The following is a 27,085-nucleotide window of genomic DNA, read 5'->3' on the forward strand; positions in this document are numbered from 1 at the left end:
TGGAGGTTTCCTGTTAGCATGGTGTATAAATCACCATCATCCCACTTTGTGAATTTTTCTCAGTTTCTGTGTGTTCCTCCTCATGCTTTAGATCTTCAGAGGTTGCAATATTGTCATCTCCTAGTGCCTCACTCAAGCAGTGATGCTTCTGAGCAGAGTTGCGGCTTCCGCATGGCTTCTGTCTGCTTCCTGTTGGGCACTTCTATACAAAAATACCTCTGTAATTGTACTTCTCTGTTACGTTTATTCATCCTTTCCTTGGTGTATTTACGTTGTAAATGTACGTTGTTCAGGGCGAGGTCCGCATTCTCTTTCTTCACTATGTACATATTCTTATTCTTTACTATGTACCAACGGAGCATAGCTCTGTATGGACTGTATGTCAACATAAAGCTGGCCAAAATTACAATATTATGCCCGAGGACGCTCCCAGTGCCCAGGACGGGGACTCGGGAAGGACACGGGGACAGTCCCGACAGCCCCGGCCAGGACGAGCCCCCGCTCCCCTCACGCCCAGCTCGGGCCGGCCCGCAGCGCCCCCTGCCGGCGCGGGCGGGGCGCTCGGTGGCTCGGCGCTCGGCCGGCGCTGCCTGCCACACCAGCAGGCGGCCCCGCGGCCGCCGCGCACGCGCGTCCCCGCGCTCCCTGCGTGGCTGCCCCGAGAGCGGGGCCGGGGGCGCGTCCTGTCCTGCGGGGCGGCGGCGGCGGCGGCGGCGGCGGCGCGGGCAGTGCGCTGGGAGGGGAGCGGGCGGCAGCATGTCGGCGGCGGGCGGTGGTCCCTGCGGTCCGGGCGCGGCCGGCCCGGCCTCGGCGGCGGCGGCGGGCGGCGGCGTGTCCATGTTCCGCTGGCTGGAGGTGCTGGAGAAGGAGTTCGACAAGGCGTTCGTGGACGTGGACCTGCTGCTGGGCGAGATCGACCCCGACCAGGCCGACATCACGTACGAGGGCCGGCAGAAGATGACGAGCCTGAGCTCGTGCTTCGCGCAGCTCTGCCACAAGGCTCAGACCGTGTCCCAGATCAACCACAAGCTGGAGGTGAGGGGGCTGCCGTGGCGCCGGGCGGGGCCGGGCCGGGCCGGGGGCGCATCCCCGGACATGCCGGGGTGGCCGGGCCCTGCCCCGGGGGCAGCGGGAGCTGCCCCGGCTTTCCTCCTGCTCGTCCCCTGCACGAAGCAGCTGAGGAAGGTTCACCAGGCCCCGCGTTTTAGGATTCGGGCCTGGCCGCGACCATCCTTCCTCTGGGTTTGATAATTCCAGCTCTGGCATGGAGCGGTGCGTGCCAGAGGAGTTCTCTGTGATGTTGAAAGCAGGAATCTTGGGCAACAGATGCTGCTGACTGGTCTTCTTTGCAGTGAGTCAGGACGAGAGGACAGAGTCTTAAGCAGCGCCAGGGGAGGATTAGGTTGGACATTAGGAAGAAGTTCTTCACGGAAAGGCTGGTTAGACATTGAAATGTGCTGTCGAGGGTGGTGATGGAGTCACCGTCCCTGGAGGTGTTTAAGGAAGGACTTAGTCTGGTTACCATGATGGTGATTGGTCACGGGTTGGGCTTGATAATCCCGGAGTTCTTTTCCAGCCTAATTTATTCCTAGATTCTGTGAATTTGGAAAAACTTGTAAAAAAAGGGACAAAGGCAAGATCGAGGTGCTTAAAGCTTAAAGTCAGTAGTCAAAATGAGGACATTGTTCCTCCTTACGAGTAAAGAAAACTGAAAAGTGGATTGGGAATGGACTTTGACAGGTCCTCTTGTTCCTTCACACTTCAAAGCAGATCAAATAGCTCTCTGCCAAGCTTAGTAACTGAAAATAATAGTAGGGGTCACACATTCTGTGACGAGAAGAATAACTGGCCTTCCTGTTGGAAGGTTTTCTTCATGCCTGATACAGAGTTTCAGTCAGGCTGGGATAAAAGAAGCCAGAGCCAAGTTATCTGGTCCTGATGCTGCTGAGAGGCAGGGCTGCAGGTCCTTTGGCCTGTGAAAGAACTGGAGTGCTCTGGAAGGAGATTCTGAGGAACTTCATGGTCATTTTATATCTATCCAACCCGAGTGTCTTTGGTTTAGTAGGTATTATTTGTGGTGTCCTCAGCAGGTGTGAATGTGAGCCTGCCCTCTTGTCTTTTAATTACAATTAGAAGGCTTTTGATGTTTCTTCCTCACTTCGCTTTTCCCTGGACTAAAGCCTTCCATTTTCTTCATTGTGTCTTGTAGGCCATACTTTTTAGACTTCTATTGCTTGTTCTTTTAACGTGTAAGGGTATAGCAGTAAGAGGGGAAATTCTGAGACACCGTGAAAATATGGGCTTTGTAAGAGCTTCAGTAGACAGAATTCTCTTCTTTCAGTCCTTTGTGTTACGCTTATTATAATAAAAGAATCTTAGAGTTTTCAAGCAGTAACCTGCTCTTCTGAAGGTGTGTCTTTCAGTAGGATGTAAGTAGATTGTCTTTGGTTTTAATCAGGTTTCTTCCTGGTATGAAGACATTGTTAAGCAAAAGAACCTGTGGAATTTTACAGAGGAGCAGGATTTTTCAGAGTAGAACAAAGATCTCATTAAACTAGGAATTTCTTTCATCTATTTTTTTTTTTCACCAGAATGCTTACTGTAGTGATGTTTTTGTTCCTCTATGTGTTTATGTTGATATGCTGTTTTATATGTTTCATTATTGGGGTGAGATAGATATATATATATATATATATATATATATGTATGTATGTATGTATGTATATGCACACACATATACAGTTCCAACCTATAAAGTAGGCTTTGTGAAGTATAGGTACAGTAAAATGAGATTTATGAGTTTACGGTAGATAATCAGAATTTTTTGCATATTGCACAGGCATGGTGGGTTGCTGTGTGCAGGCCTGTAAACCAAGTGAGTTTTCAGGTTATTTTAAGAGAGTGGATTTATTTGAAAAGTTGTTTCAAGCTTAAATATTTTGAAAGGAAGTTATATAACTCAGATCCTGAAAGGTTTTCTGTATCTAATTAAAATCATCAGGAGCACCTAAAACACTGAAGATCTGTGCCTGAATCTCTTACGAATTGAAGAGCAAAGGAGCCCAGTTAGCAGTTGTTAATAATTAGCATTATTTTTGTGTATGCTTGAGGTAATTGTTTGATAAAAATGATACTGATAATCTAGAGTGACTGCTTTGGAAGTGAATAAAAAGTGTTAATTTGTAAAGTATTTTTATTACTGTGAGTAGTATTAGGCCTCATACATATAGAGGAGTTTTTATCTTTCAAATAGACCTTTAGAAGACTTTAGTCATATTGACTTGAAGGTTATTAATTTTAGGACCTCATGTTTATTTGAGTTATAAACTTGAAATGAAAGCTGCCATTTACAATCTCCAAAAGATGGAGCTGCTCTGTTGAAAATGAATGTCTTATCTTCTTGTGTGCACAGATTTCTAGTCAGAAGCCCCCATGACCAATATGAAGAGTACAATTACATATTTTGAAAGAAATCACTAACATCAATACTGGCATTTAGGATATGATTGGTGGTTTTACTTCTTTTTTATAATGTGAGTTAATGTACTTCATGTAACTTTTAAGATTGCAAGTATTTCTTAATAACTCACCATTATAACTTTATACTGTTTGTACATTTTAATACAAAGCTTTTGTGGCAGTCACAAAAATGTCCACTGTAATAGTTTACTTAGGTACACAAGCCAATAAATTAGATCCATCTTGAGAAATACTAAAAAATACAAATAAATCTGTTATTTGGATTAAAATAATACTTGGACTGAATCTAAGTTTGTCTAAGCTTACTCTTGCAGCTGCATTTGACTGGACCTGTCTTACTGAATAAGTGATATTATTTCATAAAGAAAAACAACAAAAGGTTATTATTATCATTCTGTCGTTTGTGGATACCATTTCCTTGACCAAAATTGTTGAGTCTTATAATAAAATTGCAGGTAAGAATAAAGAAATGCAGTTCAGACTTTGATTTATCTTCTTTATCAGCTTAATACGCGTTCTCTGATTGGTACAGTTGCTTTTAAGAGGCACAGCTTGAGGTCTGGTGGATGGAAGCTCCTGCTGTAGGACTTCCCAAAAAAATTGTTGCCATCTTGCTGCATATCTATTGCTAGAGAGAGAGTCTAGGTAAAATATTATATGGAGGATGTTTCTGGATAGTGAAAGAAGTGTTCCAGGAACACAGTAGTTTCCCAAGAGGCAGCTGTATGTGGGCAATTCTGGGCCAGTTTCTTTTTAGAATGAGCCTGAAGGTATTTCAGATGCACAGGGGATGTATGCAAATAGATTTACTTGTGCTTAGGATGGTGAAAGTTTATAAATATACTGTGCTAACAATATTTTTAGTCTTAAATTAAACTAATGATATGTTGGGGGGAGGATTAGTTTTCATAATTTTCCTGCTGGTCACAGTAGGATAGATTTAAATTAAGTAGCTTGTCAAAGAGGAGAAAAAAAGGTGTTTGGCAATACAAGCCACTGTCTTTTCTGAGATCAGCCTCATTTCATTGTGAACAAATGGAGAAGTGTATCTTGTTAGTAGGATAGCAAGGACCTGGGTCTTTTAGAGCTGGTGACAGACATTTTGAAGGAGATTTTTTGTGATTCTTTGTTGGAAAGCCATATAAATCAGCAGATGCATGCTGGTGATCAGTGTGTGAGATTTTAGAGAATGTTTAACTGAGAAGCAGTTCATAGTTGGTTTTTTTTTTTTCCCTGTTTGACTGTCACTTGACTATGACATGGTCTAAATGTCCATTTCAAAAAATAAAAGTTCTGTGTATCTGCAGTTTTGTAGAAATAAAAGAAGTAGGTCAATGTGCCAGTGAAAACTGAGCTTGACTTTAACTCTGGCACTTTGACTGCCAATCTGATTCTGCAATTTTAAATGAACAAGCTAGAAAGGAATGTTTGGTGGAGCACACCCTGTATCTTGGCAGATGTATTAAGCCTGTGTATATGCTAAAGCTGAGGAAACCATGTATGTCTAAGAAGTTAAATGTAGTTTTATGTCAGTGATTCAGTTGGATCAGCATGTTTAGAGGAACATGTTTCTATAAGCTGAATTCTTCTGTAAGTAACTTGTAACCTATTCAGTTAAAGCACATACAGAATGATGTGGGTAATATGAAGATGTATGTATAAAAAACCCCAACTGCAAACTGGAAAAGCTAAATGTAGGTGGCTTTATGTGTATGGTGACTTTCCATAAGCATGCAAGTCCATCTTATGGAACACACTGCAGAGGTACAGTCTTGCTCTGTTGTTTGGCACTACTTTAATTGAGGTAGGACCATACATCTTCTTAGGAAGGTCTGTCTGGATTTTTTTTTTTTTTCCTCCTTTATTTTGTAGTGAGAAATGCACTTGTTGAAGACCAAGATATTTTTTTTTGTCCATGTGAGGTATGTTTGTACATACATATAGAATACTTGCAATAGGTTATTTACTTTTTTCAAATGTCATTAACATAGTTTTTATGAAATATTGGTGGAGTGAGATTTAGTCCAGCTAATTTGATATCCTAAAATGTGAGCATTTTTCACATATTCAGGAAATATAGATTTACATCCTTTTTTCCAGTCAGCTTATATACTAAGTTGTCATTAGTGTGATACATATAACTTCTATCAGAATCATTATGCCCTTTCTAATTACAATTATGCCTATACTTCATTAATATTTTCCTCTGTCAGAAGCCTATATACTTCTATACGAATTTAACTAGGCTAATTCGTTTTCAGTCTGTATGTGGTAAAGTGTTTTCCTTTTCTGTCTCATTTGTTGGGAGCTACCAAAGAGAAAGTGAGAGGAAACCAGTGTATTAGTTTATATTTCTTACGATTTTTTACTGATTTATGTTGCATAGGTAGTATGGATTTCAAAATAATGACAATAATAAAACTATCAATATAACTTCGAAGAGCAGATTTGTGTCTTCCTGATGAGCAACTAGAAGCGTGAGCAACCTGACAAAAATAGTCATTGTGAGGCAGTCAGAAATTTGTCCCTATCAGCAAAGTGATTAAAAAAAAAAAAAAGTGATTTGTTCTTCTGTAAGTAAATGCAAACAGAATAAAAAGAATGAAACAGTCAAGCACAAAGTAAAACAGTAGCCAGTATTTTAATGATAGAGGTGAAAAAGATCAGTCACAGGTGTAAAAATGTTGGTGGATGTATCCATTTATGTAAATGGAAACCAAATTTTTAAGGTGCTTTATTTAAGATGTGGTATTATTATTTTTCCTTTGATTATTGGGAGGAAAAGTGTGCAGATAATTATATGTCCAGAATGGTCTTCAGCAGCGAAGATAAAAAGTAGGAGTGTTGCTTTGCATCCTTTTAATTTGCTGACCCTGAATGTTTTGTCAGGACTAGAATAGAACCTGAGAAATGGAGCAACTGATTTGTCTTATGTCCTCTATCTTCTGTATGGGATATAATAAAAACGGATTACATTAATTTATGATTCATTTGTGTCTTCAGTATCATACACTGCATTTTTACCAAGACTACTTACATAGCTACACTACAATACTGTTTATTTAGGGAGTCATTAGTCATAAATTTTGTTGTTCATGTTCTTATTAGCCAGACGATAAAGAGTGTTTTGTTAAATTTAGCATTAGCTAAAAATTGAAGTCACAAAGGTCCTTTTTGAGGTCACAATAATAATGAAATAAGGCTTTTAATATAATCTAATAATTTGTCAGTACAGTCTTTTCCAATAGTATTTTGAAACATTTTCCTCTTACCACTCCACAGTGGTAAGCACTGTGGTGAAACTGGGGGGAGTTATCATAAAAAATACGGTTTCCAAGTGTATCATCTATTTAGGAACTCATTTTGTGCAGTGCTGTCACAATGTTTAGCTTTGCAGGGAGCACCATGAGATTAAACAGGGCTCTGGTCTGTTCCATGGTTTCTCATTCAAAGCAGTCCATTAAACTTAATAGGGTTGTGTGACAAATTGCAGCAAATGCTGCTCAGTAGGCAGGAAGATGTGAATAGTCAAGACTGAGGAAGAGTAGAGCGTTCTTGTCTTTTGGAGAGCTGTAGGCAAAATGGTGGAAGTGATACTGGTGAGACAATCCTTTACTCAAGGAATTAGAGAAATGTAATAATTAAGAGCTCTGGCTACTTCACATCAAGGGGCTGATGCAAGGGGACCCCATGGAAATGTGGCAGTGTGTGGACTGTGCAGGCCAGGCTCTGTTGTTGTTGCGTGTCTGGGGTCTGAGTGTGTATCTGCAGGCTGTAGGAGCTGCAGCTGTTGTGTTCTGAAAAACTGTTTTCTGTCCTGCACTTGTGCAATGTTATGGCAACACTGAGGAATGATTTCATTGTATGTAAAGCATAATTAAAAATTTTTATTTTTTTACCTGCATTTGCCTATAAATGATGTTTCTGTCTTTAAAAAAAAAAGCCACCAGAATGAAATTATAAACAAATATGCTAGCGTCATATCTTGATATGTATACTGCTTTTTTGTGCATATGCTGGGACAGGAGCCACAGAGTAATTGCAGCATTGTAGTGTGCTCTGTTGTGTTTCATGATCCTGGGTCCTGCAGCCTTTAAATCAGAAGGTTAATAGACCTGATCAGGAGTGAATGTTGAAATACATAGATGCATATGTTGGTAAACTTTATGGAGTCTAGTATAAATTACATAAGGACATGGTGTCGAGGAAATAAAAGCACCTCATAAACTTGATCTGTCTGTGAATTTTGGTTTGATCCCATAGCAAGATACATAAGGACCTGTCCTTTAAAATTACCTGTTAAGTATATATATGTACACCAGAGGTGTTTTATTAGTAACAGAATCAATAGAGCTTGGAAATGTCATGATTTGTGGGGAATGGAAGTATTGAGCACTTTTTCAAGTCGTTAAGGCCTTCTGATTCAGGCATTTCCTGTTCTCTTGCATGATCTAGGAGTTTCCACATCACAGCATCCTTTCCTTTGCCTTTTCATCCCTACATTTTATGGTTAGTTGGCTGGACATGAGGCAGCAGCTCAGTCTTTAGCTCAGAACTGCAGAGCTGATGTGCTGCCTGTACACCAGGCTGTCAGCTTCTGTCTCTGTGTGGATTAAACAAATTAGCTAAAGATCTGACTCTTCCCACATCTCCCTCTGAAAGGGCACTAATTTGTTACTCTTTCCTACTAGCAGCTGTTTAGTGTAAAAGTTGTATGTTGTAGGAACTAAAATCATACACACCTGTACCCCTTTAATAGATTCATTTGTATTTTGAAAATTAATTCAGTTCAATCAACAGGGAAGGAGGGTGAAATAGGGAGAAATGTAGACATACAGATAAAAAGATGGCACTAGATGGCCTTATTTAGGTAACTAAAAAATTCTGAAATTAACTCCTATCTTCTGGCAATCAGAGATTATATGGTGGAAAAAAAATCTTTAGACAGACAGTTTTCAGACCTTTATGAATTTTAAAGGCCTGGCATAAGAATGAATAAGGTGTACACTAAAGGCCTGAAATTAAACAAAAACTAAAGGCATTTGATGAATGCTTGGCCTATGACTTCTAGTCACTTAAGGCTGCTAATAGATCCTTTTGTATGTATCTACCTTCCCTTGGCTGAAAAAATCTGAGTTTTCTACTATGTTTGAATTATGCCTAGACTTTTTTTGAGCTAGAAATTCATATACCAAGATGTGCAGTCATTACAGTTTGAGTTGATTCAGGTCTTCCTCTTATTTTTATTTGCTGTGTTGAATAATGCCACTGTCTTGCCCTAGTAGTATGCAGGCCTATGACCCAGCTTGCCAATTCAGCTAGGCTCCACTTTGGGCAATGTGTAAGTCATAGATATTTTGTATCTGTTTGCTCAAATGCAACTCTTGTCCATATTGCAGAAGTTGCTGCAGTGATAGATCAGAAAATGAAAAAGCTTTTCCCAAAGCTAAACCCGTTGTTGTTACTTTATCTAATGATGCCATCTCTCAGTTTGCCCCTCACCCCCCTGCAGCTGCTTTCACTATCAGTAGTGGAGGTTTCCTGTTAGCATGGTGTATAAATCACCATCATCCCACTTTGTGAATTTTTCTCAGTTTCTGTGTGTTCCTCCTCATGCTTTAGATCTTCAGAGGTTGCAATATTGTCATCTCCTAGTGCCTCACTCAAGCAGTGATGCTTCTGAGCACTCATACAGAACTTGTGGTTTTAGCATCTGTCTGCTTCCTGTTGGGCACTTCTATACAAAAATACCTCTGTAATTGTACTTCTCTGTTACATTTATTCATCCTTTCCTTGATGTATTTACATTGTAAGCTGTTCAGGGAAAGATCTATGTTCTTGTTTTTTACAATGTATATTCTATTTTATAATATATATTCTAACTATTCTGTTAGAATAACTAATGGTCACTTTTCTGTGAAAAATGTATCGATGAGAGTTCAGACCATCATATGAAAAATATTATATAAATTGATTGGAAGAGGTTTAAATGCTAATATTTTGTTCTGACACTCCTGATGAAAAACACTAGTTAAGACTTTAAGAACTCTTATTACTATAAATGCAATTAACTCCAGCATTTAAGATGGCATTTATTTTATTTCCAGCTTAAAATACATATTCAGTGTAAGATAATGTAACAAACTCAGTTTTTTGATAATTTGTAACTCCTTGAACAGGAAATAAAAATTGTTGATTAAAAATAGGACATGGTATGGGTTCTTTTGCCTAGAGATTTTTTTTTACATGTTCTGTGGAAGAAATATTAATTGCTTAATGCCACAATTTCTTTTATCTCCTGTGGGAATAAAAAGAGTAGTTTATAAATTCTTGAGTTATTTCCATTGAAATTGGCATTTAATTTTCATAGCTGTAAGACCTTTTAGAAATACAAAACACCTAGTAAATGGCAAAATATGTCTCAAAATTGACTAAATGTTTAGTTAGCCTTTTAAAACTATTTTTTGGTATCATCTGGATGTTAGATTGTATGGAAGATAAATGCTGAGTTTTGCTATTTGATGAATTTGTCCAAGATCTCCTGTTTACTTGAATTGTAGACTTTTATTTAGAATTTAGAAATAGCCTGTGGTTGTAATCTGAAGCTGTAATTTCATGTCTTGCCTGCTTGATTTGTGTAGATGTAGGTTTTCATGATTAAATCCTACTTCCATGACCACAGCCTGGTGGTGCTGTTCGCTGTGTGTTGTCTGGAGCAGAGACACAAAGAAGGGAGCAGAGAGAAACTAAGGTGTAACCTTGCAGTGTTGTGCTTGCTGATGAGTGGTCATTGCTGATCTGCACAGTTGTTTTCTGCCCAGAAGGGTTCCTTTTTTGCCTGAGTCAGCAAGTTACAGTTAAGAGGAGGTTATGAAAGTGAGTACAATACCTTCTCTTCAACCTCTGCCCCTCATTGTTCCCTGTTCAAAGTTTCTGTTCTGTTTTTGTTGTTTGGTGGCTCTTCCTGAACTCACCTAACCATGAAGCTCAATGGTCTCCTGTGGCTGGATGTTTGTAACTTCAGCCTCCAGCTGACTTCTCTGCAAATTTTCTATGGTAGTTGCAGGTGACCACCAAAATACATGGCATTGCTCTTTGACGGTCTTGTTGGAGAGTGCATTCAAATTAAAGAATTAATACAGTTCCTTGTGCAGCATTAGTTTATCCTTGTGTTTGTCCTATTATGTTTATAGAAATTGAAATATAATATTATCTGGCACCATCTTTTACTACAGAGCCCTTGCCTGATGCAGTGAATGATGCTCTGGGAAGGAATGGCTTTACTAATAGTCCTTGTTTGTGCTCATGATTTCATCTGCTGTCTCTGCCCCATCCCTGGTTTTTACTGAGCAGCTTCCAAAATTGAAGATAGAGAGGTTGAATTTCCAACAGTCTTTTCATATGTTTGCTTTATAACTAATTGAGGGAATTTGGATAAAAAAGTGATGCTACTAAGAGTAACATAAAAGAAAATTAAGTGAGCTGGCCAAGCTGAGGATGGCAGGACTTCTGTGAGGTAATGTAAAGATTTGTCAGCCTTCATAGAAGTAGATATGAAAGTAGCTTGTTGTGTTTGCATTTTGATGTGACTCTTGTGCCTGCATCGGTTCCTGGGGATAGATTTATGACTTTTCATAATATGTAAACAGATTAATTCCATTATATATGCTCTTGCCATTTCTCATTTTGCTTTTTTTTTTTTCCTATTTTGTGCTCTTTATTTATTCAGGCCTTATGGTAACTGGAGGGAGGTGACAAGAAAGATAGGAGAGGGACTTTTTACAAGAGCATGTAGTGACAGAGCGAGGGGGAGTGGTTTCAAACTGAGAGTACCTTTAGATTAGATAATAGAAAAAAATTCTTTATTGTGAGGGCAGTGATGCACTGGAATAGGTTGTCTGGAGTGCCCCATTCCTGGAAGTGTTCAAGGCCATGTTGGATGGAGCTCTGAGCAACCTGGTCTAGTGCAAGGTGTCCCTGTCCATAGCAGGGGGATTGGAACCAGGTCTTTAAGGTCCCTCTTAACCCAGGCCATTCTATGATTAAAACAGCAGGGTATGAATTTAAATGTCAGGTTATATGACGAGTACTATTTTTAATTTTTATTACACGTTTGACAGTCTTTTTTTGATACGTTTGGGGCATCATTCACCCTGCAAATGGCCATCATTCTTGCTGCTTTGTTATTTGCACAGGGAAATAAATTTGGGGTTTTTTTCCCCACCAGAACTCCAATTGCCATTTTCTATTAGGTGAAGACAATATTAAATTGGTCTAATTTAGCTAGTCTGCCACTTCGCCATTCTACAGGTCTTTTGAATTAGAGTAGATGAGAGACCATGTGTGTGTGGATAAAAAAGCAATGAAAGTCAGCATATTAGCTGTTATAAAGGAGTAAGACAGAAGTGGTCTTATTTTCTTTAAAGTAGGCTTAATATATATAGTATGTAATAATAACAAAATATTATTATTATGTGAAATTGTGACTGTGTCTTCATTATTAAGGTCTTTGTTATCTGCTCTGTACTGTATCATCAGCTTTTATGCTGGTGATATTTTCATTTGCTGTGTTAGTTCAGGTGTGTGTCTGCTTTTGTTAGACGATGGGTAAACCACAGCAGAGAGACTTTAATTGTGGCTGGTCACTGGGACAGCAATGCAGCTTTGTAAGTAACTAATTTCTCTGAAATTGTTTGGCTTTGTAGTATTTTAAATATCATCTTACTATAAAAGGCAATTCCTGCTATAGAGTTCTTGCAAGGGTTTGCAAATTTTTCAAGTTATTTCTGCTTTTCTGGCAGTTTGAAAGTGAAAATGCATGCAGCTCCATTTTCTTGGCAAAAAATAAGTGCTGGCCTGATCTGCTGAGGCTCTGCCTCAAGGGACAGGGGGAGGTAGTTCTGCTCTGTTCAGTCCCAGAGATGTGGGGCTAAAGGGCATAGCCAAGAGGCAGGAAGGGAGAGTGTTCTTGGCAACTGCACACTTGGAGGTTGGTTTGATCCGTCTCATCAGTTGCACTCTGGGTGCTCTGAATCACCTCTGGAAGTGCCTCCTTGTCTCTGAATTACTCTGGAAGCTTGAGGAGGCTATCCATCTAAACTATTTGCCTGAAGTTAGACGCAGTAAATCTTCCCCACTGATAGTCAAATCCTTCCTGCTTTTTTTTCATTATCAGATACAGACGTTTTGTACCAAGTTGCCTTGCAACTTGAGTTTCGCTGTTAATTTGAATGTTAGTATAATGTTGTTGTTAAAATACCCAAAACACCCTGCTTTAATATGAGAAGGCATTTTTGAGTCACTTTTTCATTTTGGTCTTTAGTTATTTTGGATGAAAAACATACTTTGGGAATTTACCTAAAAATCTCCTGAAATCATAGTATGTGTTTTTTTTTGCAAATAGTAACTCTAAAGCTTATCTAAATGTAACTTATCTTATAAAATCCTACTTGAACTTAGATAAAAAGTAACTTTGTAAACATGTCACTATTTTTTCCATTACAGATTTCTGCTTTGTAACATAAACTCTACCTGAAAACTGTTCTTAAAATGTTTCAAAACCACTTTTTTTCCAAGAGTTAATAACTATTTCTTGTTTTCTACATATGCATTTTAGGGGCATTTCATGACTTCTGGTTTACCCAACTAATTTGGTGTTTCAGTTAAACTGTTGAAAATAGAACATCTGTGAATAGGATTATTTGACTTCAGCATTAGATAAATAACTGTCATTTTACTTTGAGCAATTTTTTTTCAGTAAGATTTAATAATTTTACAATTTAAAATTGTGTTTACATTGCTACAAGTGTAAATTCTAGTGTAAACCTATTCTAAAATAGGTTTAATGTCATTGCCTTTTTTTGGAGTGAACATCAGCATCACATGCCATTGTCTGCATGAAGGAAAGCTCAGCTGTTGTTACTCTTGGCAATATAGTCATTTGATGCTGGCTCTGTGGCTGCATGAATTTGGTGGCAAGCTGTGGAGAAAATGATCCAGTGTTAAAGCTGGGCTACAGAGGAATGTGTGATAGCAGGTATTCTTAACCTGTATTCCAGCAGGTACAGCATCCATGTACCAGCAAATGCTGTTAGGTGTCACAGTTCTGGTGACCCCATTTAATCCTTGCTCTCATTACTATGATGGATTGTATCTTCACAGGCACAGTTGGTTGATCTGAAGTCTGAACTGACAGAAACACAGGCAGAGAAAGCAGTATTGGAAAAGGAAGTGCACGATCAGCTTTTGCAGCTCCACGCTGTTCAGCTTCAACTACATGCCAAGACTGGTCAGAATGTTGACTCTGGGGCTATTAAGGCAAAACTGGTGAGTATGGCAACTTGAATGTGAGGTTATATATAATTCTTCTTCCTCTTTTGGCTGAAGTTCTTCCTTAGAAGGTGTGAATAAGCTGATTACAAATTCTCATGTTAAAAATATTAGCTTTTTTGCTTTTAATAACGTTTATAGTTGGTTGTTAGCAACCATTAAAAATAAGTTGAATAATGTCAGAATAAAGAGTAAGGATTTAAGAAGTTTTTTGTAAATAAACCATTTTTAGTGGTTTTTGAAAATAAAAAAAAAAAGAAAATGTTAAGCTTTTCTGAAGACTGAAGTTGCAAAAGATAATAGAAGAAGGCTGTAATAGAAGCACTCAGTAGGCTGCATGTTTTTTTAAAACTCAGACCTTTACAAAGCCCACCAAAAGTTAACAACAATTAATCTGTGCAGTTAGTTAGCACTGACTGATCGCCTGGGCATAGACTGCCTTGTTACTAGCCACTCCACAAATTCAGGCTCTAATACTATGACTTTGTAAATTAAAAAATACAGTAGAGTTATGCTGTATACATGTGGTTTCTAACTGTTGGTATGAATCAAAGTCTATCTCTGACTTTCTAAAATTGCTTCACAGTTTGGTTGCAAATACCTACTCCCAATATATGTGGAACTATTTAGCTATTTTGTGCTGTTAATTTATGTACAATAAAACACAGTAGTAGACTATAAGTTTTAAAGGGTGTGTAGGGTAATCACTGAACAACAGGAGTAACAAATTCTTTGTGTTTCAGTTTCAAAAGCGGTAATTGATTAGAGCTGTCATCCTAGGGCTATATAGTTGTACATGCAGTATAAAAGCAACATTTTCTGGATTGTCCACACATAATTTATTCTGTACTAAATTATGGCTACAGTATAGTGAAGTTTATTTAGAGCTCTAAATAATTCTCATGGCTTTTAAATAAGCATTTTTAAAATATAACCAGCATTTTTAAAGTGTTAGACTGCAGGTTTACATGTAGAAAATTTAAGTTAACACATCACTGTGAATGGTTTTGATCCCCAAATTTTCTTAGTTCGTCTTAACTTCTGACTAATTCACAGACTAGTACTTTAAACCTTTTTGTTTCTTGTTACCTTGTTAACCTTGTAAATGATTCCTAAAGATACATTAAATATCCATGCTATTGACTACAGTCTTCTTCCCACAGGTGGCAATAAATACATTTTACATACATTGGTTCAGTTTTATCTATGTTGAAGTTGAACTTTATTAATTGAACTTCAGCTTAGACTGATATTCTCTGCTTATTTTCCTTTAGTTTTTCCTTTTTATAAATACGAGGACTAGTGTTTTGTGTTTGTTTTACTTTGCCTTTAGGGAATTCATAGCTTTAATGGACAGAAGCTCTACTTTAAACTCTTCTAGATAAGGAAAGCTATGAAAGTTTGCAACGCTAGAACAAGCAAAACTGAGGCTGCCTAAATGACAATAAAATGGGACCTCTGATGTTTGGGTAAATGAAACTGTTGTGTTGACCTCTGGCAGTCAGAAGGTCTCCAAGGGCAAAGAAGAACTGTGTCAACAGAATGTGCAATAGGGAAATAAAGCTCTATTAATTGACTTCCTGCTTTCTTGAGGGACAGACACTCTTATTTTGTATTTAGACTCTTTAGACTCTTAGCATAAATGTATACTCTGTAATCTGTAAAACTGTACACAGTGGTGAACTAGGACATTTTAAAATGTTTAGATTGCTAAGCAATTGATAATTGTGTAGTTTAGGCCAAGTCCATTTTTTAGGAATTTTCTTAGTGCAATCATAATAACTCTTTGTGAGAGTAGGAAGATAGCTAGTTGAATATTTTTTGTTTTTGCACTTGATGCCTTTTCTGATACTTCTACCTGTCCTTTATGTTCCTCTTGTAACTCATGTTGTTCTTTCTGAAAGGAAAAAAAAAATCTATTACCTGTATAACGTTATATTACAGAATGGATTTTCTGTGATTTTTTCATGTATATTGTATTATTTTGCTATTTACAGAGATTCTTGGTGTTTTAGGAGAAGGTATTGTTTTCAATACTATACTAAAGTTTTTAGTAAGGTTTTTAATAAATTTCACTGTAAAATACCAGAATTATTGCTAAATAGAATTGTAGCAGTGTGCTTGTTCTTTACACCATCTAATGAAATACATAGTCTGCTGGTGAAGTCCTTTTGGACTAAGTAATTTATGTTGTTGCATTTTCTTGAAGTTCCTATTGCCTGTTTCTCTAATTATGGAACTCTTTTCTTCTGTCTTAAGTCTGTCCTTTCTGTGGATGAAATGGTAAGTATGCTGATTGCCATTTTTTTATGTTTAAGCAGTGCTTTTGTTTTGTGCAACTTATATATATGTTGGCCTCAGAAACTGGCAAAACAGATCTGGCTTGTTCCTTCTTCCCAACAGTTGGCAAGGTGCTGTGTAAAGAATTTCCTTTGCATTTTAATTTTTCTTCTCTAGACGTGGTGCCCTCTTTCCTAATTCTGCATGCATTCTGTTTATTATTGCTACAGCTAGTTTGGGGTGATATCTGGCAACTTGACATTCTGAAGGATTGTTCTGGCAGTATCTCAAAAAAGTTAAGGTGTTATACCATTGCTAAAGCATAAACACTGTACACATCTATGAGTGTAATATGAAGTATTCTGCATGTTGTATTTTAAAAATTCCTGCCAATTCTCCTTTTTTCCCCTTATTTTTGTCATGGGTATGATTTAATATGGTTTACCGGCTGATGTAACAGCCAAAAGTGTATGCAGTCAATAATACATAGATATAAATTAAAAGTGAGGCAAACTTGACTTTTATCTTTTCACTTAGACTTGAAAGTTTTTTAAACAGCTTTTCTACTTTTATTATGTTACATGCTTCATTATCATTACTCAGTGTTTGGTTTTTTGAAAAACTGCATAATAATTGGTAACTGTAAGCTTTAGTCTTCAACCTTGCTGTAACATTTATTTTTTTATATTACCAACAGAAAATACATTTTCTTTTATCAGAACCTATGCCATACTATGTACACTAGAAAGCATGAAACAAATGTATTTGTTATATTACAGAATATCTGTTATATTCTGTAACTTAACTTCCTTGATTTCTTTAAACTTTTGAGTCTTTTGTCAAATCTTTTAACAGTCACTCAAAACAGGACATGCTCTTTTAGGACATCTTCAGAGATTCTGTATTGCAAACCTTTTAATTTGTCTTTTTTTTTTTATTTCATGTGGTGATCAGTTGGAGACAGTCCATAGAAGATTGGCTTCTGGGTGTAATTTTGCACCTCTGTCACAAAACAGTAGTCATAATAATGGAGAAAATAGGAAGAGAACACTTCTATGGGATTGCATTTGCCTTATATTTTAGGTGTAACATTTAAAATGCATGACTAAAAGTGATTCTACACAGAATTGTAATGTTTGGCTTCCTGTTTAATTTAAATGACAGACCAAATTCAGAGAAAATCAATGGAAAATCTGAGTCTGGATGAGGGTGTTTAGGCTGGCTACTCTGTATAAATACTGTAAAATGTGCTGCATGAAATTCGCTGGTGTAATCAAGAATATTTGATTCCTTCAGCAATTCACTTTTCTGAGGGAGGTTGGAATATGCCTATCTTAAATTCTAGTCTTTGTCTTTCTGTATTTGTCAAATAATAGATGTTCTAAAAGTGGACAAACAGGGAGCCTATACTACTATTTAGATCACCTTAATGCAATATTGACAATAGGAACAGAGCTAAACAGGAACACTGTTTTTATATATGGATTTTGTAGCTACTGTAAAACAGGTGTTAAGTCTGAACTGTGACCCTTCTTATTCCTCAGGTGTTTGGCAGAGATGACACAGCATGGTGGCACTCTTGAATTCTTGTAATGAAAATAGTCCAAGACCAAAATAATAATAGAAATAGACTGGTGTAATCTTAGAAACTCCTGGTTTGAAATGTAGATTAGTCAAAATTCTTGGCTTAGGTGTGATCCTGCAGTTCAGAAAGAGATTTGCTGCAGGGTCATTCACACAAAACAACCCCAACCTAAAAGCCAGAGACCAGAAGTGGCTTTGTGTGGCATCTTTTCTAATATGCCCTATGGAGCCAAACTTGATCTGAAGGTAGGTCATCATGGGAATTGCAGGAAGTGAAATGCCAGTGATTTCAAGGACTCTTTGAGCTGCTTCTCCTGAGCACTGTGCTGGGCAATTCTTGACCAACATGTACATAGGTGTGTACTCTGTTCTTCTAAACTGATAAAAGTATTTAACAGATGAGGAAGGCAGTAGAGTCTTACCAAATTCAGAGGTAACTTTCTGGCAAAGTCAATAAATGCTTCCATATATCTGTTGTGAAATAATTCCATTTGGAAGGACCAACTTTGTGTAGTTTCTCAAATGTGGTGATATCGACCATACTAATGGTTTTATATCCAGGCTTGGAATAGTAAATAGCATATGCACAGTTTGATAACAGATTTGTCTTGCCAGTTCTGTAAAATTTTGTATCTGTCCTGTTGCTTCTTTAGTAGCACTTCCTGGTTTTATTTGTTTAACAATGTAATTGGTACAGGTACAGAGGATGGGGTTTTTGGGTACTCCAGGTGTCTTCAAAAATGCATTATGATGAACTTAGTTTTTATTGCTGTTTCAATTTACAGCCATTTTTGAAAGGAAAAACAGTATTTAGACCTGTGTCTTCACTATTTTCTTGGTTTGTGGTGGAGGTTTTCCTCCACTTTGTAAAAGGGATGCAGAGCAAGATATAAAAGATACAAGTTATCAAGCATGCTCTCCTTAAAGTAGATTTTGTAGATTAGCAATCTAATTCCTTTTGCACCAGTACGCTGGGTATTAGAAAAAGTAGTGACTGTGCAATTTGTGTACATTTGGGATGGAGCAGTGTAGGACTAATTTATATTTCCATAATTCGTTTTTCAGGGGGTGAAGCACAACGCGATAGCTTGCTCAAAGTGTGGTTTTAATGTGGGTTTTGTTTTTGTTTTGTTTGGGATTTTTTTTTAACAGAGCTATTTTGCACTAATTTTCTTCTAGTTTTGTCAGGATAGGCATCTTCATGTGTAGAATCCTTGGCTTTATTTATGTTGTCTCCAGACTCTAATCTGGAAATGTCTCTGGCTGGACATTTCTTGGTTGTTTGCAAGAAAATAATTGTTATTTTAAGGACATATGGACTTATGTTTCCATGTCATCATCATAATAGTTAAAGAATTTAGTTAAATTGAGATATTTAGTAGCTTCATGGTTACTCTTTAATTTTGAAAATAGTATTGCTTAACTTTCAATCTCCTATTTGCAAGACAAGAAACTGAAAGGATGATATTCAGGTTGTTTAAATTTTGCCACCTTTTTGTAGGATAGTATGCAAACCACAAGCTGTATTGTCAAGAGTCCCTGCTTTCTTTTTTTTTTTTTTTTTAATTTCTTTTCCTGCATGCATGTCTTGTACACAGGAAAATAATTTCAGATTGTGTATGCAGAAATAGTAAGTGTTCTTTCTTTATTAACTTGGATAAAAGCTTTTTAACATTCTTTTCTTGTTTATTTTTTGTGGGGTTTTTTTTTTTTTTTGGTCATTGTAAAGGAGAGAGAACTTGAAGCTAACAAGAAGGAAAAAGTCAAAGAAGCTCAACTGGAAGCTGAGGTGAAGTTGCTGAGGAAGGAGAATGAAGCCCTCCGTAGACACATAGCTGTGCTTCAGGCTGAGGTTTATGGAGCAAGATTGGCAGCCAAGTATTTAGATAAGGAACTAGCTGGAAGGTATGTGAAGTCAATCCATGTCCCCTAGCATAAGATGTTTGTTGTTGTTTCCTTCCTTTGCATCCCCAGAGGCAGGTTCAAGGTTAAGAGTAAGGAGGAAAAGCCTCACGTTTCCAGTTAATTAACAAAAGGAAGAGCAAAAATCCCCAGGGTTCTTGCACCAGTTGCAGCATGATCATGTGCTGCAGCCAGATGAGGTGTATGAGTCCTACTGTGCATTGCTTTTCCAGTTGTAATGCAGCATTGTTTTACTCTCTTTGTCACTGTGTAGGGTCCAGCAGATTCAGTTACTGGGTCGGGATATGAAAGGACCTGCTCATGACAAGCTGTGGAACCAGCTGGAAGCAGAAATACACCTTCACCGCCACAAAACTGTCATTAGAGCTTGTCGAGGTCGGAATGATCTCAAACGACCAATGCAAGCACCACCAGGACATGTATGTTGAAAAGATGAGCCATTCCTCCTTGATTTCCAGACATGAGTTACCTCTTCATCCTTGTGATTGTTTTCACTTCAGTGTTGTGTTTTTTTCAAATGTTACCTGTAAATATGTTTTCCTTTTGTATGCTGAAGCACAGTTCCGTGTTGAATAACATATCCCTATAAATGACCATGGAAGATGATACAATTCCTTTGACTTACCTAGGAACGCTCAGTCCTACTGAAAACTGAGCCTCTGATATAAATATATATATTTATGTGTATAAATACAACTTTAACAGCAGAATTTTGTAACCTAGATTTCAAAATGTGGATCTAACTTATTTACAAAAACCAGGAATAAAATTTTTAGCATTAGATTAAACTGAAATTGATTTTGATTTCTTTTCTTAAAATGCCAGATAAATTGACACTCTGTAAAAGAATTATTTGTGGGTTGTTTTTTTTCCCTCCTAAAGATACTTTCTGAAACAAAGCCTTTAAACAGCATGTCACTATGGGTATCTTTGGTAAAACTCACCCAGCAAGGCACATGTCCTGTTAATCACCCCAGTGTTCAGTACAGAAAACTAGACATTTTCAGCTAAGTGCTTTTTTGATCTGTTCTAAATACCTTAGTTGGTCAGATGGATCTTACTGCTTATGTTGCTAATTGCATGTAAAACGTTGATGGATAAATACATGTATTTGTGATTTTAAAGGTATGCATAATGGCATCAGTGACTTAACAAAAGGAAAAAGAAAACCTTGATTTATTTAGTCTCTCTTTTAGACTTGTGTTCAATGGCTTTTGATGTGGTTTATTTTTATTACAATAAAAATAAACTTGAGTAAGCAACCTCTTCCTTGGGAGTATATTACATCATCTTCTGTCATTTGGTTATTTTTAAGATGAGTTTACATCATATAACATTTCAGCAGTGATCAGCAAATCTTCATGTAGTCCCTTAGTGTTTTTAATATGTGGCTGATTTCCTTCTTTTGAAGTTAAGTTCTGTGTTGTGCACTAATCAGCAGTGAAGTAATTTAAACAACTATTCTTATCAGGGATGCATAATGAGGAATCTTTTCTGATTTCACTCCCTTTCTGTAAAGGGGCACTGTAAGTTTATCCTGCCTGAAGCTAGTCTGAAACTCTGTTGCTTATAACACTGCCACTATATAATTACAAAAACCCAAAATGCTGAAATGCATCAGTTTTTGGTTCACACATTTATGTTTGTGCTATGTTTGTTTCTTATCAAACCAGGATCCTGATGCCTTAAAGAAGAGTCAAGGTGTTGGTCCAATCAGAAAAGTTTTGCTAGTTAAAGAAGACCATGAAGGACTAGGAATTTCAATCACAGTAAATATTTGCATTTATTTTCTATGACGCAGAAGCAGCAATTCAAGTTTGTATTCCTACTTCTGTAAAATGCATGGATCAGTAAATGTGTGGTTAGAACAAATGAAAAAAGCATACACCATAACTATGGTTATAGAACTTCATTTGATAGATTAGAACATTTTGATAGATTAGGAAATAGATAATTGCTACTTTGTGTTAAATTTAGGATTTCGTTTTATGTGTAGGGTATAGATACTTAAGCAGATTAGCCAGTGGTGATTCCAGGTGTAAGTATTTAGAAGAGCAGAGACAATCTGAGACCTGACTTCCAAGGCTTAGCTGTTGTGATTATAACTTTTTAAAAAGTATCTGTATTGGCATCTCTCGCCTAACAAAAGCTGTGTAAACTTTTTACAACAAATTTGGAAAATTCTGACTATTAGGCTTTTATTCTAAATATGAATACTGTTTCTTGCAAGTCAGTATGGTGCCTGATATGCTTTTTAAGTGAGGTTTTCTGCTTTTCATTAGTTTGTATATGATTTTATAGTTTTATTAGTATTCAGAATTGCGTGCTTTGACTTTGAGTGCATATTCAAAATTTTCCATTCTGTGGGGAGAAAAATTAAGGGAAGCAGCTCACACATTCTTAAACATTCTTTGCTTGAAGAATGATTTCTAATTTTCTAAAATAGAAGTTGAAATAAGCACTTTAGGAGCTACTATCTGAATGTCAATTTTACACTAAAAGACATTTCAGTTAATTAACATTTGCCCTTTTTTTTTAATAGGGTGGGAAGGAGCATGGTGTTCCAATACTGATCTCTGAAATCCATCCTGGGCAGCCTGCTGATCGATGTGGAGGACTGCATGTTGGTGATGCTATTTTGGCAGTAAATGGAGTTAATCTAAGAGACGCCAAGCATAAAGAAGCTGTAACTATTCTTTCCCAACAGGTCAGTTTGGATCTGTTATCCATAGGCACATTTAGGTGCTTCCTGCGTAATTCCTGTTGAATTACCTTGAATTTTAATGTTTCCTGTTAAGTACAGTGTAATGCTAAGCTACAGTGATTCTTGAGGCTCTATCACGTTACACTTAATCCTCTTATGTTTTGCAATTTAAGGAGAAAAATTCTGGGTCAGTAGTGGTTCTGTTAAACATGTATTGGCTAATCATTATTCAGTAAGGCTGATGAAAATCAATTTATTACATTGCCCCACGGAAATAACTATTTAGTGACAGATGCTTTACTCTTACGACTGAACAGCTCTGGCCAAACAATGTTTTTCATATGTTTTGTGGTCTAGAATCTTCCTGGTTTGCTTCCCATTTTCTGACAATTAACAGGTGTGCTTAATTTATCAGAAAAGTTCCTCATTAGAAATCACTGTTTGAAATGTACTGGCATATAAGAAATATGGGTAGTTTTGGTAAAGCTTAGCTATAGAGCTGTTCTACTTTAGACAGTAAAAACTTAGATACCTATCCAAAATATTCAACACTACTGCAAATGTGTTTACAACAGTAAAACGTATTTGTTTTAGTAACCTAGCTTGTCTTGGTAATCCTGCTGGGTAGCTGTGCAGTAGGAAGTTAATTTGTATTTTTGGCTACATTTTAGAGAGGTGAAATTGAATTTGAAGTAGTGTACGTTGCTCCAGAAGTTGATTCGGATGATGAAAATGTGGAATATGAGGATGAGAGTGGACACCGTTACCGTTTATATCTTGATGAATTGGAAGAAGGTGCGAATTCAAGTTCTAATAGGAAAGATGCAAATGTGGATGTCAAACCCTCACAAGGTAAACCTTCTGATATGTGTTACGTGCAGTTTCATTCTGAAGTCTCAATATGCAAACCAATTTCTGGAAAATTTTTTTTTTATATTCATTGTAAAATTAATCTGCTGTCAATTCAATTAACCTACTAATAGACTGTCAGTTCATCTGGTTGGTCCCTCACTGTTTGGCCTGGTTTACTTAGATACAACTGAATTAACTTATGAACTTTTTTCTTGGCCATCTTTTCCCAAAGGTTGAAATTAAAATTTATTCTTATCTTTTCCTACCTCTGACTAGGAGTCAGAGCTAACAGTTAAGATTCCTCTTAACACTTCGTGTTGGTGGCTTCTTCAGATACATTTTTTAAATGACAAAAGCAAATAAACAGTTCCTGTTTTCATGCCATGCTCTGTTCTGCTAAAAACCTGTCAGCTTTAATTTTAGTAGTCATTTCAGCAAACATTCCAGCTTTTGAAACAAGGATCACTGATCTGTCCTTCCCAAGATCGCTTCTTTCCTTAAATCAATTTTCTTTTTAACTTGCAGTGTTTGATAAGAAGCCAAGTATTGATGGACATGAAAATGGAGACCTGGGGAATTCAGTTGAAGCTTCATTAGAAGACACTGCACCCAAATTAGCCCGTTCTGCTGAATCTTTATCCTAAAAACTATCAAAAAAAAAAAAAAAAAAAGCAAAACCTGGACTGATCCCATCTTTGGGAACAATTGATAATCATATTGACTGCTTAAAGTTGCATATACTAGTATAGGTTGTAAATGGAAGATTAAATGTCAAAAGGAACTGTATTACTGTTGCCTGGAAAAAAAAGGCGGTTACCTCAGGGCTTCATTGTGAGCAATTCTAAATGTGGAAAACTGTCTTTTGCGTGACACACAGTAGTTATTGAACACACAGCATGTGAAATGAATTTCTTTTAATAAAAAAGAGTAGTCCCACCAAAGGGTGGGATTTTTAAAGTGGATAACCTCAGTACATTCCACTTTTAATCTCATAGATGTCCCTAAGGAAGAAGAATAATGTGTGACTAGCCTAATTTTGACCCTCGGATGTTTTAAAGGGGCAACTGATGTTCAGTTTGGTGTGAAACATGCTTTAACCCTGGACAGATGCGGGGGACACTTGTTCCATTACATCCATGTATTTTGTATTTAGGATTTTTGAACTGTAAGTTTAAAAAACACTTTTTTTTTTTCCTCAGAATGGTAGAGATGAGAGCTTTTATTTGAGCAAAGACTATCAAAACCCATGTAAGCAGTGGAGTGCTTGCTAATCATGATTGTTCAGCCCATGGTAATTTCATGAGTGAGGTTTTTGGATTTCTTGGTTTTGTTTAAATTCACCACCATTTGTTCCATTTGAAACTTGCTCCAAAAGTAGTTAAACAGAATAGTATGGGGTTTTAAAAGTGAAATTAATTGAAAAATTACTCACAATTAATGTGAGCCCTTTGGTATTTTTTTCTGAGCATCATCAATTTAGCATTTGTTTTTTAATGGATATGGTTACTGCTAAAGCAGAGTTGTTTGAATTGGTCATCGTTAGCTTTACCTTATGAAATAATGAGTGCTTTTGATGGGTACTGAACATACTCATTTCACATTAAAATAATTCTTAAAGAAGTAGAAGTTGAGTGCACAGTACTTTACAGGATGTTCTCAGAGTCATACAGTGCCTGGCCCTATCTATGTTATGTTATGGCAGTCCTATTAACCTATAATTGTCTTACTGTTGAAGCAAATGTTACTCCCTTTGTGAGAGCAGTGTATCTTAAACTAGTTTTTTATTGGTGTGCATCTAAAGGCCCCTGGTGTGTCTGCAGGTGGGGAGGTTGAGAATGGTGTCTTGAGCAGTTTCTCATGCTCCATTTGTAGCTCTCTTGCTGAAGTGCAGCACACTCCACAGACAAGCTCTACATTGTCTTTGCACTTACTATTTCAGCATGCAGTGCCATCTTTCCTTTTCACTGCTCTGCAGGCTGTTGAACTGTAACGTAAAATGGTTTTGTACATTGAAAGAGGAACTAATGTGAAAAGATATCTTTGCAAGTGTTAACTGTGTAGGGTATAAATATATAAGAAGAAAACATCAAAGGCCTTTAGAGTAACATCAATTAATCTTATGTTCTAAGTTGTGATGTAGAACACAGTTACCTTGTCTCTCCTAGGAGCACTATATATATTTATATGTTTATAGAAAAAGCCTAAAAATGTATATACTTTATTCAAAGATTTTGCTATTTATAAATCCCTTAACTTCGCTATTTACACAATCATTTTGTGTGTGTGTGTGCGTGTGCATGAGCTTCACTTACTTAGTGGAGTAACATTATTTGGTTCATTTTTTATACTAGTGTTTGTTGTACAGCATACTGTTGAAGGTTTTTAAAATAGTCAAGGCTGTACAGTTTTCACTGAACAGAAACTAGTATTTAAAAATAAATCTGTGTGAAGAAGAAACAGGTCCCCAGGCATGTTTCTTTTTCTGAAGCTTCAGAAACTTGAGGACACATTGGCTCTGTGTTAGCAGATGAATCCACTGCCAGAACTTTTGCATCCAGATTTGTGTTTTTCCCACAGCTACTCAAGCAGAGTGCACTCTGAAACTGTCTGTGGCCTGGAACACACAGTGTCCTCTCTGTCAGGAAGAGACAGGTGAAAGCTAAGTTTTGGTCATCTTGTCTTTCAAAATCATTGCTGTGTGGAATCTTCCTGCAATTCTTAGAAATTAGACTTGTCCAAATAGTCTTGTAATTTTTTTAAAAGACATTCAATTTTCCTGTACAGTTTCCCTTTATTTGAGGGAAAGGTGAAATTTTTTATTTATTTTTTCTTCCTTACTTCATGGTGCACTGTATTTTCTGTTCAATGCATTTGATCAGTTTTAGCCTGAAGTGGAAGAATGTTTCTAGAGTTATTTTCCTAACATTCCTTGTCTGCCAGTTTCATGTGATGCTGTGCTCTCTTCTTCATCTGCTGGACCTTTTCTCTGCTCCTCTTTATCTCTATATGAGATCAACAGAAGGAACAATTGCTGAGGAAAATGACTGGGAGTAGACATATCAGGTAGCAGTAAATTATCACCAGATTTCCTTCCCAGCAGTTTTTGTAATCTTTGTTTAGGAAGCCATGGATGGGAGGATTTCACTCAGACACTACAGTCTGTCTCCATGGACACTGGACTTGTTACCACCTGATTTAACATACTGGTTTATTTGCAATCGTACCAAAATGCTTAGAGATTAATATTTAAACTGAGAAAAGTTCTGCAAGTTGAGATTTCCAGATTCAATGGACAAATGTGTATTCTCCCCTTTGTCAGTAACTGGAAAACTCAGTCCTGCTGATTCCCAGAGGTTGAATGAGTTAGACTTGGAAGAATTTCTGAGGAAAGTCAGTGTTCAGACTTCGTTTTTATTTTTTAAAGTGTAAAACAGTTTACTTGCGTGTGTATATATATTTTTACTTAAAAAATAAAATAATATTCTAAAGATAATTTTTCAATTTTTTTGGTATATAATTCCTTTCCTATTAAAATCTTCAGTAAGACAATTGTATTTTAAGCTAAAGGTGGACAGTGTTTGTTGGCATCTGGGACCAATGTTAATTAAAAGCATGTAAGATAAGGAAAGTGCTTTACGGCAATAAATTTAACTTTGATCAAAGGTTGTATGTAGTATTTCCTTTGTAGAAGTGTATTCTTGGCAGTGAAGAGGGTTTGTATCCATCTCAATATATGTTAATCCACAGTTGTATCAAATAAAATACAGGTATTTATTGTATTTGTTCAAACATAATTACATTATGGGTTACTCTCATTTCTGTAGCAGAACATTTGGCAAAACATGTATACACCTAGCTAAGCTGAATATAATATATTTTTATTACACTGTAAATAAATATACTGTTCTGCATTGCAGTGATTTCTGCACCCAA

The 27,085-nt window shown here is 36.9% G+C and overlaps 1 protein-coding gene across 1 annotated transcript; it reads left to right on the forward strand.

The window, feature by feature from the left end:
* Nucleotides 1-756: 756 nt before the first annotated feature.
* On the forward strand, nt 757-27,085 carry GOPC (golgi associated PDZ and coiled-coil motif containing). The gene is made up of 9 exons (XM_053973477.1): nt 757-1,035; nt 13,642-13,806; nt 16,069-16,092; nt 19,403-19,578; nt 19,850-20,015; nt 21,270-21,365; nt 22,139-22,303; nt 22,972-23,152; nt 23,678-27,085. The coding sequence occupies exons 1-9, from the start codon at nt 757-759 to the stop codon at nt 23,794-23,796; spliced, it is 1,371 nt and encodes a 456-aa protein (XP_053829452.1). The 3' UTR covers nt 23,797-27,085.

Source organism: Vidua macroura, chromosome 3, assembly GCF_024509145.1.
Source record: "Vidua macroura isolate BioBank_ID:100142 chromosome 3, ASM2450914v1, whole genome shotgun sequence".
Lineage (NCBI taxonomy): Eukaryota > Metazoa > Chordata > Aves > Passeriformes > Viduidae > Vidua > Vidua macroura.

Excerpts from the sequence above, each read along its gene's own strand:
- GOPC (XM_053973477.1), top strand. The coding sequence starts at position 757 with ATGTCGGCGGCGGGCGGTGGTCCCTGCGGTCCGGGCGCGGCCGGCCCG. Across the intron at positions 22,304-22,971 it reads TAACTATTCTTTCCCAACAG|AGAGGTGAAATTGAATTTGA; the intron begins GTCAGTTTGGAT and ends GCTACATTTTAG. Across the intron at positions 23,153-23,677 it reads GGATGTCAAACCCTCACAAG|TGTTTGATAAGAAGCCAAGT; the intron begins GTAAACCTTCTG and ends TTTAACTTGCAG.